The sequence below is a fragment of the Terrapene carolina genome, unplaced genomic scaffold (genome assembly GCF_002925995.2).
Source record: "Terrapene carolina triunguis isolate 2854851 unplaced genomic scaffold, T_m_triunguis-2.0 Scaffold131, whole genome shotgun sequence".
Lineage (NCBI taxonomy): Eukaryota > Metazoa > Chordata > Testudines > Emydidae > Terrapene > Terrapene triunguis.
In genome coordinates, this window is record NW_020664482.1 from 20440204 (window position 1) to 20459456 (window position 19253).

Below are 19253 nucleotides of genomic sequence, written 5' to 3' on the forward strand. Positions count from 1 at the left end.
GCATCAGACTGACTACAACTAATAGGGAAAAAGGAGTGATGTCTGGTAGTTCTTTAGGGGAGGAATGTGAAACTGACCTTTTGGGGTCTCCTCTGACTGTAGGAGCTGCTCCGAATTTATATTTTCCCTGACATTTCCCCACCTAGAATGTCAGTTATTTTGTTGTTTCAAAGAATTGTGATTGGATTAATATTGTAAATTTACTAGGGCTGTCAAGCGATTAAAAAAAATCATGATTAATCACACGATTACAAAAATTAATTGTGATTAATTGCGCTGTTAAACAATAATAGAATACCATTTATTAAAATATTTTTGGATGTTTTCTACATTTTTAAATAGATTGATTTCAATTTCAACACAGAATACAAAGTGTACAGTGTTCACTTTACATTTATTTTTTATTACAAATATTTGCACTGTAAAAAACAAAAAAAACAAGTATTTTTCAATTCACCTAATACAACTACTGTAGTGCAATCTCTTTATCATGAAAGTTGAGCCTAAAAATGTAGAATTATGTACAAAAAAATAACTGCATTCAAAAATAAAACAATGTAAAACTTTAGAACCTACAAGTCCACTCAGTCCTACTTCAGCCAATCGCTCAGACAAACAAGTTTGGTTACAATTTGCAGGAGATAATGCTGTCCGCTTCTTGTTTACAATGTCACTTGAAATTGAGAACAGGCATTCACATGGCACTGTTGTAGCCAGTGTCACAAGATATTTACATGCCAGATGTGCTAAAGATTCATATGCCCCTTCATACTTCAACCACCATTCCAGAGGACATGTGCCCATGTTGATGACGGGTTCTGCTCGATAACAAACCAAAGCAGAACGGACTGATGCATGTTCATTTTCATCATCTGAGTCAGATGCCACCAGCAGAAGGTTGATTTTCTTCTTTGGTGCTTTGGGTTCTGTAGTTTCCGCATCTGAGTGTTGCTCTTTTAAGACTTCTGAAAGCATGCTCCACAACTCGTCCCTCTCAGATTTTGTATGGCACTTCAGATTCTTAAACTTTCGGTCGAGTGCTATAGCTATTTTTAGAAATCTCACATTGGTACCTTCTTTGTAAAATGAACATGTGCTGGGTCATCATCCGAGACTGCTATAACATGAAATATATGGCAGAATGAGGGTAAACAGAACAGGAGACATACAATTCTCACCCAAGGAGTTCAGTCACAAATTTAATGAACGTATTTTTTTAATGAGCGTCATCAGCATGGAAGCATGTCCTCTGGAATGGTGGCCGAAGCATGAAGGGACATACGGATGTTTAGCATATCTGGCACGTAAATACCTTGCAACACCTGCTACAAAAGTGCCATGCAAACGCCTGTTCTCACCTTCAGCTGATGCTGTAAATAAGAAGCAGGCAGCAGTATCTCCCATAAATGTAAACAAACAAAAAAAGAACAGGAGTACTTGTGGCACCTTAGAGACTAACAAATTTATTTGAGCATAAGCTTTCGTGGGCTACAGCCCACTTCATTGGATGCATGCAGTGGAAAATACAGTAGCCTAATTTGTTGTAATATTGCAACTTTTAGGTCTGTAATCGAGTGGCCAGGGAGACTGAAGTGTTCTCCAACTGGTTTTTGAATGTTATAATTCTTGACGTCCGATTTGTGTCCATTTATTCTTTTACGTAGAGACTGTCCGGTTTAAAGGTCACAATATTACAACAAAAAATCTTCAAAAACGGACTCCAACGAGAGACTGCTGAATTGGAATTAATTTGCAAATTGGACACCATTAAATTAGGCTTGAATAAAGAGTGCGAGTGGATGGGCCATTACACAAAGTAAAACTATTTCTCCATGCTTTCGCCCCCCCCTCCCCCTTACAGTTCCTGACATCTTCTTGTCAATTGCTGGAAATGGGCCATTTTCATTACCACTACAAACAGTTCTTTTTCTCTCCTGCTGATAATAGCTCACCTTAACTGATCACTCTCCTTATAGTGTGTATGGTAACACCCATTGTTTCATGTTCTCTGTGCATATCTATATCTATATCTATATCTATATCTTCCTACTGTATTTTCCACTGCATGCATCCGATGAAGTGGGCTGTAGCCCACGAAAGCTTATGCTCAAATAAATTTGTTTGTCTCTAAGGTGCCACAAGTACTCCCGTTCTTTTTGCGAATACAGACTAACATGGCTGCAACTCTGAAACCTTTTTTTTTTTTTAAGCGATTGGCTGAACAAGAAGTAGGACTTGAGTGGATTTGTAGGCTCTGAAGTTTTCCACTGTTTTGTTTTTGAGTGCAGTTATGTAACAAAAAAAATCTGCATTTGTAAGTTACACTTTCACGATAAAGAGATTACACTTCAATACTTGTATGAGATGAATTGAAAAATACTATTTCTTTTGTTTATCATTTTTACAGTGCAAATATTTGTAATCAAAATAATATAAAGTGAGCGCTGTACACTTTGTATGCTGTGTGGTAATAGAAATTAATATATTTGAAAATGTAGAAAAACATCCAAAAATATTTAATACATTTCAATTGGTATTCTATTGTTTAAAGGTACAATTAATTGTGATTCATTTTTTAAATCGCAATTAATTTTTTTGAGTTAATCGCACAAGTTAACTGCGATTAATCAACAGCCCTAAAATTTACACTAACATCTGTCCCCGCCAAGAGAGAACATTAACATTTTCCAGCATATCCTAACCTTACCTCTTCTGTGCTTCCTGTTTACTGCGACACTGCTCACAGTAGTATTTATATTCACTGCATAAAGTCTCAGTATTACTGAACCCCCTGTGGAAGTTGAGAGCAAAAAAATGAATTACAAACATGTGGGAACCTTAGTCCCTCCCTCCCTCCCCCCCCCGCTACTTATCATTTTACTATCCTGCTGCTATCACAGAAAAGAAATATACCACAGATGAGATTTCTCTCAAACAAGAATACCTCCCAACCACTGGTTTTAACTTGTCCCAGTCCCATGTTGTGGGATCTAAGATTCTAGCTGAGGAAATTTGGATATGGCTCCCTTCAGAACATGAACTGGCCAGTATCTGATCGGCAGTCAAACCAAGGGGTACAGCACACAGCAATATAGGCTGTCATGGTTTTGGTTGTCCAATTATCTAGTTCACACCTATTGTGTGATATTTGGGGGACATGTACAAAAATTAAAACTCATTAACATTGGCCATCATTTGCCCACAAAAGCACATAATCACCCCCCCCCCCAAACTCACTCATCATTAGTGCCGTTATCAGCTATTAAAAAGCCAGGTCCAATGAATGCATCTTGCATAGCGCTGGGTTGATAAGCTTGGGCTTTGACAGGCTATCAGAGAGCGAATTCTAAAGCAGAGAGCTGTTCAACAAGAATGCCCTGTTGCCTGCCCTCAGAAGCTCAAGCACTCTTTAACAAAGAGCAGGAGCATTTCAGCAAAATGCAGCAGCAGGGTGACAAAGTAAAAATATTTTGGAAACAAACATGAATACTTAGTTTTGAAAAACTCTGAACACATGATGTAGTATTAACAGCCTTAGAAGACACAATTAAATGGATAATTCTTACAGTTTTGGTAGACTCTCTGTATAACAGGATCTTGAGCAGAATTTATTAGTTTACGGTAAGCTTGGGTCTTAAACTGCTGCACAACTGAATACCTAAAGTAGCCACTCCATTCAGAATGTGTGCAGATGTGTTTCTTCCAACCAGATTCCTTTTCATTTACCTTAGGCAGTGCGTAATTGATGTATTTTGTTCCACATCAACCGATAGGTCCAGGAAGTCCTCATCTTTGCTACTAACCTTAAAAAAAAGAAATACTTCATTGCGGCTTGGAATCTGGCAGGTTTAGAATTGCTTCAAGTCCCTGAAATGGTACAGATGTTGTGATTGCAAGTAAGAAGCTTTAGAATTTGACGAATGTATAAATGCAGTAAGAGGCCCTTTCCTGCACTACTCGAGAAATACTGAAACAATCTGACATGTAGTTATAGTCCAAAAAGAAACTGTAAAAAAGGAACCTCCTTGTACAATGTCTTCCCCATGTGCCTGCAAGTCATATCTGCCTATTTTACTGACAAAACCAAGTTTTTACCACAGACAGCACTCAGAAGGCTAGACAGGCTTTAAATGGATTCTATTCTACTTCGTACAGCAATACAATTATCTGCCATATTTCAGACTCTTTAGTACTGGGAAGGATATAAGAGACAGAAAGAGCAGGATTTTCAGATGCTGGGGTGAGTGATAAGGCCTGGCCTTTAGGAAAACATCTTTTGACTTGTGAGCCAATCACATTTAGTCTCAAAATCCCTGAGAAAGAACCCCATTTGGTGCATTTTTAGAAAGTTCCTTTTTAGAGCATAAAAATAATTTAGATTTAAACTGCTGACTAGTATTTGGAGCTATTGAAAAAAATGTTGCTATCCAATATTATACTAATTTTTCTTTTCCTCCCAACAAGGCTTTCATTTGTTTGAAATACTGTTAAACCAATGACTACATGGCTAAGTACAAATTCCCAGCCCAAAAGTGGTTCTTTCAGTTTCAGTCTTTCTGATCCCTCCTTCATTCTCAACACAGTGATTATGGATTAACAACAAGAAATGTAATCTTTTGATTTATAATATAATTATATATGCAGATATACCTATCTCATAGAACTGGAAGGGACCTTGAAAGGTCATCAAGTCCAGCCCCCTGCCTTCACTAGCAGGACCAGGTACTGATTTTGCCCCAGATCCCTAAGTGGCCCCCTCAAGGATTGAACTTACAACCCTGGGTTTAGCAAGCCAATGCTCAAACCACTGAGCTATCCCTCCCCCCTTGAAAACACGTGGTTAAAACACAAATTCAGGAGTACCTTTCCCAGACTTGAAGAAGAGGCCTGTGTATCTCAAAAGCTTGTCTCTTTCACCAACTGAAGTTGGTCCAATAAAAGATATTACCTCACGTACCTTGTCTCTTTAACATCCTGACACAAACATGGCTACAACACCACTGCAAATTTAGCATTGTAAGTAAATGGTGAGTAACTCTTGTGGAAACACAACATACACTATGACCGTCACAAGAAATTACAACAGGACAAAAAGGTGGCTCCTATCAGTCAGGTGCAAACTGCTTTGGTGGAAATGGGGAGGGAGAAGAAAAGGACACTGCGCTTTTACTAAGAAACATACCTTAATGAGTACTAGTTTGAATGGACAGCTGATACAGCCATAAAATAGGTTAGGTTCAATTTTTAATCAGAAAATGTTCAATTTCATCTACCCTAATAAATGAAAAATTTTGTTTAGAATTAGGGAAAATGGTCCAGTGCCTTTGAAAATCAAATAAAGAGGTGTTTTGTTTTTCAACATACAGCTTCACAGTTAAGACATCTGGTTTCGTTGGTTAGTGTTCCCTGGAAGATTTCATGGACCCATGTCAGATCAATCTTGTCTCCTTCCTCACTCTCAATGCTGCCATTCTGGAGTTTGCCATTCTGTTTCTCCTGTTTTTTCTCTTCTTGTAGTAAGTCAGCAATAGTGTTTAGTAGGTAGTTTAGGAATTCATGTGCATCTTGCTGCATATAATTATCAAATAATTCTGGAAAGGAAACAGAAAAGATTGGGAAGAATGAAAGAGCATAACAACAACAATGCTATCGTTAAAGCACAAACTTTATAAGGCCACTCTGCTCTAGTGAAGCACTGCACGTTCTTTTCTCTCTTCTATAATTTTTAAATTCTTTTAGCCACTGCTATTAGTTAACAGTATTTAACTCTCTAAATCATGTCAGTATACACTATGTCAAAGATGCTATATGAAACAGAGCTGTAATTATGTAGTTCTAGCAACAGTTGTTATGGACTTCAGGTTACGCGCTCTCCTACTTCTTGGCTCCCAGGAGGAAGGCAGCCTTCTAAAAATTAATTATGCTCCTTAAGTTAAGGGAGGCTGGCCTGACAAACATATAAAATTGGCTTCCATTGATTCTTTTGGGGAATGAGGGTAAGATGAGTAAGTTCAGATATGCTGCAAGGGACCACTGGTACATGAAGTCCAATATCTTACCTCAAGAGGAAAATGAAAAAACCCTATAACAGTAAATCAATGATAATTTACAATCTCTGGGCTTGAAAAGATAACATGCATAAAGGTTCTTCACAACTAGTCCTGGGAAATAACCACTGGATTCCCAATACAAAGAAAAACTGATTACCCATTACTTTTTTCTTGCCGAGTACAGGAGAGAAAGAGAGGGTGAGAGTGACTTTAAGCCACGTCTGAGCTTCCCTAATCTGGCCCTCACTATGCGTGTACCCAGTCCATGGTACAATTTAAAGCATTGCCAGTGATGCTTTAAGTTGTAATGGCTTGTTAGAGACCTCTATATTGGCATTATATTAGCACAGACTAGCCAGGGCATCCAAAGCTCTGGGCTCCCTACCCTCTGTGTGATTGGCCGACATCAGGATGGAATCACTAAACCAGATGGAAAACCAACCTTAAATAAAGATACTTTACAGGGACCATCTACACACTCTTTATACTACACAAGCGGTGAAAATTTGTACCACATAAATTGGGGCATGAACCTTTTAAAAACCCAGTTAGTAAAACTTGCCAAATGTCAGTCACTAGATATACTTGAAAAGAGTTCGGGTTACTTAAAAATGCGCAGCCTAATATCCTAATATTGAAATCTGATCAGGTACTTCAGTTATTCATTTACCATTTTCTTTCCTCAACCGGGAAATAAATTTCTTGGGTGGGATGACTCCCACCTTCTTCTTTTGTGTGGCAATGCTGTTGAAGAGATCGGAGAGGCACGTAAGGAGGCTTTCCTTCTTCCGGGGCTGGACCTTGTATGCCAAAACTTTTTCCCGAAACGGACGACAAAAATAAAGTGCCTGTAGGACTGAGTTGCAGTAGCAGGTATTGCCAAACTGGTTAAAACAGAACAAGACACATATTTCCATTATTACATCTGTTAAAAAGAAACCAACAAAGAGAGACTGAGGAAGCTAAGGACAAACAACAGAGGAGTACAAAAACTAATATGTAGAGAAATATTTTTATGAAATTAAAAAACTTTTCTAATTGAGACATTCCATCTGAAATGCTGGAAACCTAAATCACAACAGCACGAGAATCAAAATGTGAATGACAGATCACGACAATTTCTTTGTCTGAACAGAGCAAACTGTAACAACACAAAGTGTGAAAAATGAGATTTTTTTAAATTTTGTCTAAAGTTATATAATTAAGGAAGGTTTTCTGCATAAGATTTTTAGCATGATAGACCCATCCAAATTTTGGTGTTCTGAGTAATCACTTATTGCGAAGGTATTGAGAACTGACATTTGTAATTCTGGCAAAGCAACAGACTAATGACCTTTCTAATTAAATATCCATATGTTAACTAGAGATGAAGCCTATTTTTATGGAAGATGTTACCATGGGCCTTTTAAAAAACTTTTAACTGTTATGAGACGGTATCCTCAATAGTTATAGTGAGGAATGTTCGTAGTACTAGGAACATCTTACTAACAGAAAAAAGTAAAAGAAAACACTGGAAGGACACTTACTGAATTTGCATTCTTTACAACCACTGAAGAGTTTTAAATGAAAAATATACAAAGGTTCATCAGTCAAGATATTTTTAAAAGTGATTTTTGGGACAGAACTTGATAAACCTTGAAGGTGCTTCATTTTCAGAGGCCCCTCCAAAGTGGCTCAATTTGGACATGCAAAAGCTAAGGCAACAGAGTCACTAGTCATTGTTTAAAATCTTGGCCATAATTCCCATCGGATGGGAGAAACTGAAAGTAAACATTAGATCGAACCGCTTTCAATCTTGGAAGCCCAGATAGTGTATAAGTAAATTTTCTCAAACAAAAGTTTCAATTACCACAATTCCTTATTGAAGACCATCTCTAAAATACAGAATAATAAACTGTAATAAATAATTACAGTATCTGGGTAAATTGGGCCAAGCATCTTACACCTTTTAGAAAACAAGGATCAAGAATGGTACATATTAATGAATAATCAGTATGTGCTGTGAATCAAATGGGAAATTTTAGCATTGATTATAAGAACTGAAGATCAAAAGATTAGCCTATATTTCAGGCTAATAGTAGCAGAGTTTCATCTGGAGCTTAACACATGTCAATTTAAAGGTGGCATGATTGACAAGAAGAGCAGCTGGGTGGAACAGATTCTCCATTATAGGTGCTGAAGCAGTATTGCTTTCTCTCATTTCTTATGTAACTATGTTAATATAATACATTTACCAAACTTACCAAGGATCTGGATCAAAGCAGTTATCTTATCTGCAAGGTTTTTTTCTGTGGTAATTTAGTTAGTATTAAAATTCTATTTTATTTACACAAGCAACCACCATAGTTAATTTATTGAGGGGAGGGCTATGTGTATGGGGGATAATACAATGAATGTCTGCTAAGAGAAGGCTATTCCAGGGTTTGTCACAGGCAGGTAAAACTAGTGAGTGACAGCATGGTTATTAGTCCTGCACAGGACTGAAGCTGCAGTCACTGATGTGAAGATGTGCTACTGAGAGACCCAAGACCGTAACGTGGACACGAAGAGCAAAATGACAGGATGGTAACTGGTAGCATCACTGTATCCCTTCAGATCAGTTCTATTACAGTATTGTAACAAGGTCACAATAGGTGGATTCAGATTTTATGTTTGCCTGTGTCAGATACCAATATGCCTTTTGAGACAACAAGTAACACATTAAGTATTTCCTGTTTACAATGAAATATTGGCAAACACACATGATGCAGCGATATCTAAGAGCAGCTGTTTTACATCTGCCATATCTGAAGGCTGTGTCATTGGAGGACAGGGCTAGAGGTGATGTGTTCCAGATTGCTTAACAAGGAGAAACACTTAAAACACTGAAAAGTTAGATGCTTTTATACAATGACATGAAATAGTTCATTTTTGGTGGTTTGGTTCCTTCTGTTTATAGTAATCTGCACAATTTATTTTATAATGACTGGCTTGTATAACATTTTGTTACTCAAAAAAGCCAAACAAACAATGATTTCAGGTCTGCCTGTCCTGAGCATTTTCTTGTAAATGAGCTCTGCATCTCAAGAGCATTCTGGGTGAAATATTTTAAACAAACATAATTAACATACAAATAAACCAACTGTAGAATACTGATAATCACATTAAGTGGTACTCTGGGAATATGGCTACAGCGTACACCAGAATTTTGTATAATTACTGTGGCAGAACGATTGCAAGTTAATAGTCAATTTTCTGGCTGAGAGAAATATAAAATTAAAATGTAATTCATGCAGCTCAAAAGGTTGCAGCCTTGTCATCCTTATAGTTGCATTAACATCACTTTACATGGTACATGAAATGAGGAACAATGGTTCAAAATTGTTAGTTACATGATCAAAAGAAATATACAAGTTGAACATTTAATTTATGTTTATTCTTAGTCCATCTCTTTATTAATAACCTATAAGACTGAATAATAAGCACATTCATGAAATCTGTAGATGATACAAAATTGGCAAGTGTTGGCAACATCAACGATGACAGAGAAATAATGCAAGAGGACCTGGAAAGATTGGAAACACTAGCAGAAAAGAAAAATGAAAATCTTTTGGAAGAATACTAGCTCATATATTTGGGGGGGAAATCCCCAAAACATATTTAATGGGAGGCAGGAGCCTAGAAATTAGCAATACTGAAAGAACAGGAGGTTAATAGAGAAATTGCTGTCCATTACTAACTTCCAGTTCTTTCAGTATTGCTAATTTCTGGGTTAGAGAGTTTACACTGTGATATGGCAGCAAAAAGGTCAATGTGATTTTTGACGGTACACACAGAGGAATAAGATCACAACGTGTGGAATTAATAGGTCCTGCGTATACAACTCTGGCGTGATTAACTATGTTGCATCCAAAAGTGTGTTAGGTACTTTACAAACACAAAAAAGCACATACCTCAAAGAGCTTGTATTAGAATCTCAAGGCCAAAAGTAGTAAAAACACCAACAATGAAGTCCTGGCCTCATTGAAATCCATAGCAAAACTTCTACTGACTTCAAGATGGCCAAGATATCACCCCAAATGTACTGAAGAACCCAGCTACTGACCTTGCCCTCATTTGTATTACAGAGACCACTTTCTGAAATAAACATTACAATTATAACATTTATACTATACAATTTTAAATAAAATATCCTTTTCCTTTTATTCATGTTGTGTAACAGCTCTTTGTCTAGTCAGTTTCACTGTTTCTTCTTTATAGTCAATTTCCCCTATAGGAGCCCACACAGCAACAGGAAAATTGTTTGTTTGTGTTTTTTGAACAGGAAAATGTCATTGTATATCCACGAAAAATGACTAGAGGATTCAGGCCAGTAAATAACATGAAATTACTTTTAACTAATTAAAAAAAAAAAATCAAAACACATTATTTTCAGTTTAACAAATCCTGCTTAAAACAAAATATTTAGCTCAAACGCTATCTAATTTTAATTGAATTTAAAATAATTTTAAAATTACCCATCTACAGAGAATTCCCAACAGACTGCACTTTGAGGACAGAAGCCTCTTAAAATTGAAAATGTTACAGCTTCACAATAGAGGATTAAAAACTGAGGAGGTCAAAAACTGTTCTGCAAACCCTTTTAGGTGCTCCAGCTGATTTCACACTTTACCAAGAGGGCTGAGTCCAACAGGAGGGGAAAAAATGAGGTAGTGGGGAAGGAATTTTTGATACAGACGTAAAAATCCAAAAAAATTATCAAAGGAAACAAACTACAGATATTAGACATTTGTCCTTTTGAATATTGCATGTGGGCGGTAAAAGGATTATTCTCTATTTTTAGAAGGCAATTTTTTCTTCTTCAAACTATTTATCACTTTGGTATATATGCTACAACAGAACATGCCTTCCATATTTTCCCATTATGATACAAATCTCAGATGCATTGGAATGGCCATTAACACAACACTTAAGGAAGATAATTCAGTGCGTTTAGATTGTTGAGTGTCTGAGAACATGATCTGCTACGGACAAAGCAAAAATCAATTAAATCAAATGAGTTCACAATGTGCAGCTGTAGGCAAGCAATACTTTAGTAACTATATTAGCACTATTCAGTATATTAGGTTGTTTCAGTTCTGATGTGAAATATGTGTCTAAGGGAAGAAGAGGTAAATTTAATTTACTGTGAATGAAGTTAACCAGAGCCATATTTTTCACATGAAAAATGAACTATGTCTTGTGATAATTGTAAACATTTCACTTTTTTACATCATATTATTAATAAAAGGGTGTGACAGACTGAATGTTACATTCAGCTTCCTTATCCAGAAGCATTAATCTGACATCCTAAACATAAGTGATAGAATAATGTTGCATTCTTTTCACAATCCTTAATTTAATTATAACATTGCAAATTAGGCAATTTTTATGGCCTTACAGGCCTTAATCACACTGTAAACACGAAAACTGACTGAAGTTATGACAAACAGTTGTTTTAAACAGGAGCTCTCATGCTGATGCAAGCCTGAAAAAAAGTACATTTCTACACAAAGGGAATTGACTTAGCTGGTATTTTTCTGTATTCTCTGATCTTTCCTCAAACACGACTGTCCCCTCTAAGCCCATAAGAAAAACATGGGATTTGAAAAGCAAACAGCTTTTTTTGGTTTGAGCCTTTGGGACTAAGACCCACCAAAGAAACAGTTTAATATCTGATACATCTTCTCTGTTGGAGGACCGTACCCTGTTTTTATCTACCCTATGTCCTATTGGCCTTTCCCGCTTTAATTACTCTGATCCTATATTTAAAAGTGTGCCCAAGTATGAACGTCCCACGGAATTTTGTAATCATTAATATTTTCTATTTCACTACAGTTAACTTTTAAGATTAATCTTTTAGTTAAAAACAAAATTTAGCATGCATGTTACAGGATGTAGTGCTTAAATAGATTTCTACTTTGTGCCAGAACTACCCAAGGATAAGGTTCTAAAAGAGAATCCTGTTAATTTCGGAATAGGAGGATTGAAATAGAAAGCAGCATTTTAAAAATAGTAAAGAAAATTCACTCACATTGACCAAGCCAAAATAATGTTCATTCACAGGAAACTGTTCAGGACCAATCTCTTTCTCCAAAGCAGAGGCATTGGCGCCCTGGGGAAAACAAAAAAAATGCCCACATATGACTACTAGGAGAAAACTCACTCTCTCTCTCAAAAAAAAAAATCTAATATTCATGCCATTTATAGTCAAACAAAGAGAGTGAGAATGGAACTGTTAATTAAAACATTTTATATTATACATAAGGCGAAGTGAATGTAGATGTGAAGTAATACTTTAAAATAATGCCCATCAGCCTGTAGCTTAGATTTCAGGGTTCAATGAATACAATTTTTTAAAATCTCTTTCCATGATTCTTAAGAAGTTGTGGGATAAGACAGCTGGACCAGACCTAGCTGTTAATGTAATAGGTCCCCTTTCATCAAAAATTAATTCAACGTTAGACTATTTGTGCATTTCAGATTTTAAAGAAGGATGGTAAAGCAAGTTAATACCTTGATGAAAGACAGATATTGAACTTTGCTGTACAACCTTTTAGTGAGTCTAAAATTAAATTGCAACAATTTACAGTTTTACAGAGAATTTATTGGACTCCTGCATACTAATTCAAATGTTATCTACAAGACAGTGATGTGCGCTTGCAAGGCTGGAATCAGCATGGTAACATGACACATTTTTGTTCAAATGTTTGATTCTACATTATTTCTAGAACCTAATTGAAAACTAGCACACAACCTTAACAATGCTGGTGCAACTAGTTCTAGCATAGTAAGCTTCCAGCAGAGGTGCTGGGGAGCATGGCAGTGAACAACAAAAACAGTGTATTAACGCTGGACAATGGAAAAGCAACATCTTGTTTGGTTTATGTAATTCTTGTAGCATTAATTTTTAAAAAATTAAAAAAAAAATTTTTTTAAATGTAAACCAGAAATGTAGCTCATTTTCAATATTTCCGAAGATATTACAAATAGAAAAAAAGTATGTGACAATTGTTAAGTACTGGTCTTTTTTTAAAATGAAACAGTTGCAGCTGCCATATTTTCACAACAAATTTTAAATTATTCTGAAAAAATGATTTTATAACATTTGAGAGTTTCAAGAGCGTAAAAATGTAATTTATCCCTCCCTCTTCTCCCCCCTCTCCCTCCCGATCCCTCAATGTACCTGCATGGACCTGCTTATAGGAATAGGACCTAAAACATTATTTGCAGTTAGCTGTACAACTCCAAAAAGAGCAACATAGTATGGACACTTCATTTAAATTCATTTCATATTATCAAGATATCGTGCTTTCATCTTAAAAACTCCACTTTATAATCTCCCACTATGGGTTTATATGTAAAAGAAGATACTGCCTCATCTTGAAGTGAACATCAAAACTACAAACTACGGATCAAACTGAGGGATTTTTGCACTTGAATCTATACAAAAATCTGCTAGAGAAAAAGAGAGTGTTTTTCCATATTCACTAAGGAGATCTCAGATTAGTCAGTCATCCAGGAAGGTCATTTAAATTTAGTGGAGCATGTGCTGTAAAAATAAACAAGGAACTTAAAATAAATTCGCTCTGTAGATGGATTAAAGAAAACAGACTGAAGGGCAGGAAGAATGATAGGCAAGATGGGTGCCATGAGAGAAAATAGATCTTTAAGTGGAGGAGTGTGCTACAGGAAAGGAACAATGTGTCTCCCTGAATCATCCACTGAGGAAGTCAAACTACACAAGAAAGTGGATTACCAGAAGATACTACCTATGAAAATGTATGTGAAGACTGCTGAATAATCTAGAACTGTGCCTGTCAGTTGCCAGGTTCCAATTTCAAGTCTTCTGTTAGCATCCTATTTATAGCTCAAACAGCATTTTAAGGCATCTGAATCACTAACGACAAGTGCTTTTCCATAGCTATTTTTTGAATCTAAAGATGCTTAGACATGCTTTGAGTCCTTTTAATAATCTCATAAAATCTTTTCAATGCTGTTCCAGCGTTTTTAAATAAATGTAACTGAAAGTGAAAATTAAAATATTAAGTAAAAAACTATATTAATGAAATCTGACATTTGCATAGTTGAAAATCATAAAAAATTAGCCAATGCAAAAGGTGATGTTCCAGCAGAAATATTCATTTGGCTATTTTGCACATCCTTTAAGTTTTTGATATGTGATGAACAGTAATAAACTAAAAGTGGCCTGCAGATGAGCAAAAAATTAGAATTGTACCTCTTTTGCATCTTTATGATGTATAAAAGAACACAAAGGATTCTCACCCCAGGTTCCAAGGTTTTAGTTTCTGCTCATATTTTACATTAGAAATTCAATCTTTTCTGCTCTGTTGTTCCTGGAAAGCATTATTGAGAACAGGTAGGATTAAGACATTAGAGATCCTACTGCTCTGGTGAACAGTCTTTACACGGTGGGTATATCTACGCTGCAGGGACTATACAAGCATATCTACACTACGGGAAATATACCGGTATAGCTACGGCACTGTAGCTATGCCGGCATAATCTGGTAGCATAGATGCCGCTTACACTGATGTAAGGGGTTTTTCTGTCAAGGTAGAACACCACCTCCCCAAGCAATAGTAGGTAAATTGACAGAAGCAATCTTCCATCAACCTATTTGCACCTATACTGGGAGTTAGGTCAGCACAGCTGCATTGCTCATGGGTGTGGATTTTTCACACCCCTGGCCGAGAAAGCTATGTCAACCAAAATTTTAAGTACAGACCAGGCCTAAATCACTGAAACCTTGAAGAAGAATTAAACAAAACAAAAAGTTTAAGTATACTATAGCTCAGCCTTGCAAAGTGCTATTCACCCATTTCCCCACAGTTAGTAATGTTTTTAATGAACAAGTAAATACTATAAGCATTTTTATTATCAATCACTAGGACAAATGATGGGCAAGTAACTTGGGCTGTTACATTTTCATGGTAACTTTGTAAAGCTGATATGACTAGTTATAAAAAGTAGAAAACTTACTATAAAAAAAATCTAGTTTAACTAGAGGTATGGAAACTCTGCAGTCAGATTTCTTATTTCAAATCTATAGGGAATGACCTAGATTGAAGAAATAGAAAGGAATCACAAAACATAAGAAGCAACATGATTTGTGATAAAAATTGGTTAATACACAGTTAAGAAACTTAGATTTTGACAGATTTACAAATGATCCTCTTCATACACATACGTGATAGATCTCTAAGGTCTTTACTGCAGGACGGTGATCCTGTTACTGAGAAACACACAGAGAAAATTAACTAGGTTACTGCTGAGGTGTCACAGCCCCAAATTTAATTCCAAAAACTCATTGGTAACAATCTTAGGTAAAACTGTGCCTACCGAACACCAAAATGTTTACACTAAAATCTTCAAAATGTTAGGGTTCAGAGCTACAACAGCCAGACAAAGAAAGCTGAAGACTGTACAATAACCTGGGTCATTATGTTATTAAAATATGATGCTTCTGAAAAGTTGAAATGAAACTGTCCGACCCTTTAATGCTCGGATTTCAGAGTAGAGATCATGTTGCTACTACTTCTAATAGTTTGCAAATTAATTCTACTGTTAGATGACAAATTGGACTGCTTAAAAGTAGCCAAACTGCTACTGCACTCATTGTTTGTGGCATAACTGACCTCAACTAGCATCACATTTGCTACGCATTTTTCAAAGAAATGCTCTTTAACATTATCAGATAAATTGAAATGCTACAAATTTCAAACATCATGCAATTGTGCTAATCAGATTTTAAAATGTAATCTGATGGAGCAAGCACATAGTCATGCTCACAATGGCAAACTGGGGAAGGGGAAGGGAAGAGATCTCCCCTGCCCTCTTCCCCTTCTCCCCCCCAATAAAAAAAACTAGGTTGTGCAAAAGTTTAGAACTGCACTTTGAAAGAATAAGAAAGAGACAAGACTTCTGTTTTATTTTTAAATAGAGAGCTGCCTCAGGACAGACAAATACGATCTGTTCATGAAGAACAGTACCCGGTTTCCAAACGTAAATGCCGGAAACAGGAAGCTCTTTACAATTCAAAATCAAACTAAAGGGTTAAAAGTGCAAAAAATTATTACAAACTCTTACCATAAATTGTTATTTGAGAAGTCATAACTGTTTGTGCTTGCAGTAAATCTACATAGTGGAAAGTGTTATATATTCCATATATAGACAGCAATACAATATTCTACGGCGATAAATACTGGGTGAGAATTTACACTTGACCTGGTGGCAAGCTGTTTGCTGGAAAACCAACAATGACTGTGTCACCTATAATGCAGAAATGCAAGATTTTGGTTTACTTAACATACATGATTAAAGCTGTGTATGGGGGATTAGGTTTTAAACTATAGATTATAAACAAACAGAGATTTACTGATTGTTTGCAAACTAGTTTGCTTCCCAGGCTACTGATACAATTCTGATTAAGAATGACTCAATCACCTTAGTACTCAAAAGCTTACAGTTAAGCCTAGTTAAATCAGATTCAGAATCTCAACACTGGTAATTCACATGTATCATGTTACCTTTTAGAATAACATTTAATGGAACCAAATACTTTTATTTAAATCTGGTTCTCCTTGCTTTTTGCATAGGAACTCTGTCTCCCACCTCTGTTCCTCTCTCACTTCTCAGCATGCTTATATTTCAAAGTAACTCCTTTATAGTATAAAGAAAGCAGTTAGGTGGACAAGATTAGAACTGATTTATTATCCCCCAGCCCCAGGGACAAATAATTCCTTCCAAAAAGTACATCCATGAGCCTTGGAGTATGTCCATGGAAACTTGTAATATAAATACCTTATTCTTAAGAAACTGTGCTGATACACTGGTTCAGAGAGGAAGTACTGTATAACTTTCTATACGTAGCTATTTGAGCAGAAACTAAACATCAATTATAAATTCACCCAGTCAGCATAAATCTTCCAGCTGAAAGGCTGCCTGATTCTAAGAATATATCCTCATGGTTTTGACTAAAGTGGTGATACTATTTACACCACTTGACAATCAGAAACAATGCACACTAACTTGTGCCCAGCAATTTCTACCATATTGCAAATCCTATGGAGCTGCAAGGAATGGTGACAATCTGTCCTGATTGAGACCTCCCCCATTCTATTTTATTCTGTTATAAGAGCACAAATATTGTCTTACGGTTTGATACAAAGCCCGCTGAAGTCAATGGAAATCTTTCAACTGACAGACTGGCTTTGGATCAGGTCCCTAGTGTTTAGAGGGACTGGAAACTTGAATTTTGGGTTCCTTCAACTTGCTTAGTTCATGGTATTGGACAAGTCACCTAACCTTTCTGTGCTGCAGTTTATCCATCTGTTAACAGTGATAGTTCACCATACTTCACAGAAATATCATGAAGTTTAGTTGTAACCTGCAGGATTTTGCACAGGAAATACTAATCTACACATTCCAAGCAATTATTTCTTTCTTTGCTTGCAAGTAGGGGAAATACTGCCATCTGCTAAATTGTGACCAAAAATCAACATCATCTGGGGATAATATATATTCTACAATAGTTGCAGCAACTACTCCCCAACAAGTACTGCTCATGGATATCACTAACATCTACATTAGGGAGCGCCTGCCTAGAATGATTGTATACTTAGTTCCCTGCCAACCACAAAGAACCTTAAAGATTATCCCGTTAAAGGGTATAAAATTAATTATAATAAATAGCACATTACTCTTGAAGTGACAGAGCAGAGCCCAAGGAACTGCAAGGCAAGTTCATCTATATACAATTTAAAAACTGATTTAGGAGCTTTGACATCTGGAAACCCATCATGGAGTATCTGGAGAGAGGAAAATAGCAGGGTCCGCCAAGATCTGTACTGAGACCTGTGCTGTTGAACATCTTCATAAATGATCTGGAAAGAGGTGTAAACTGTGAGGTGGCAAAGTTTGCAGATGATACTAAATTACTTAAGATAGTTAAGGCCAAAGCTTACTGCAAACAGTTACAAAGGGATCTCACAAAACCGGGTTAATGGGCAACAAAAAGGCAGATGAAATTCAATGTTGATAAATGCAAAGTAATGTACACTGGAAAAAATCTCAACTATACATATAAAATGATGGGTTCTAAATTAGCTGTTACCACTCAATAAAGAGATCTTTGCATCATATCTGCTCAATGTGCAGAAGGAAAGAGAGACATAATAAGACAGAAAATATTATAAACCCACTATATAAATCCATGGTTCGTCCACATGTTGAATACTGCATGCAATTCTGGTCAACCCATCTCAAAAATGATATATTAGAATTGGAAAAGGACAGAGAAAGGAAACAAAAACTCATTAGGGGTATGGAACAGCTTCCATACAAGGAGAGATTAAAAAGACTGGAACTGTTCAGCTTGAAAAAGAGACGACTATGGGAGGATATGACAGAGGTCTATAACACCATGATTGGTATTACTCCTGGGGGAATTCTGCGCCACTGTGTGCATGCAGAATTCATGTTCCCCACAGATTTCTTTGCTTCCCCACAGAAAAATGACTTTCTGATGGGGAAGCAAAGGGAAGCCGCAAGAGAAATCATGTGCCGCTCCCAAGCAATGCGGGAGCATCGTTTCAGGAGCAGCTAGCAGAGAGGAAAATCACTGCGGGGGAGGGCTGGAGATGCCCCAGCCAGTGGCTTCTACCCAGCTGCTAGTCCCGGCTGGGCAGGAAGGGACTTCCTCTTCCCCTGCAAGGAGTGACCAGGGCTAGGTCAGATCCACCCCCAGAAACCTCTCCGGCTACAGGAAGCTCCACATTCCTCTACTTCCTGCCTCCATCACTCCTCAGTTGTGGTGGGGTGGAGTCACTGTATGGGGAGCTGCCTCCCCGTCCGCCTAACCCCCTGTGCATCTGGACCCGCCTCATACCCAGACTGCCCTGCCAAACCTCACCCCCTGCACCAGAACCCCCCCCCACAGAGCTCCCTGCACCTGAACCCACACCCCGACAAACCTCACCCTCTGCATCTGGACCCCTCCCCATTGAGCCCCACCTCCCTGCATCTGGACCGCACTCCTGAACCCAGACCACCCTCCACAACCAAACCCTCACCCCACCTGCACATGGACCACTCTGACAAGCCCCCCGCACCCAGACCCCACTCCATTGATCCACACCAAGCCAGCACCCAGACCCACAGCCC

At 37.2% G+C, this 19253-nt stretch overlaps 1 protein-coding gene across 2 annotated transcripts in view; it reads right to left on the bottom strand.

The window, feature by feature from the left end:
* The window catches only part of LOC112119269 (ubiquitin carboxyl-terminal hydrolase 12-like), a 54219-nt gene that overhangs the window by 13262 nt on the left and 21704 nt on the right, over window positions 1-19253 (bottom strand). For both annotated transcript variants that reach the window (XM_024217867.2, XM_024217868.2), the window contains exons 2-6: window positions 12103-12183; window positions 6721-6934; window positions 5365-5591; window positions 3727-3803; window positions 2708-2791 (exon numbers count right to left, since the gene is read on the bottom strand). In XM_024217867.2, the coding sequence (XP_024073635.1) occupies window positions 2708-2791; window positions 3727-3803; window positions 5365-5591; window positions 6721-6934; window positions 12103-12183 (683 nt within the window). The remainder of the gene's footprint in view (window positions 1-2707; window positions 2792-3726; window positions 3804-5364; window positions 5592-6720; window positions 6935-12102; window positions 12184-19253) is intronic.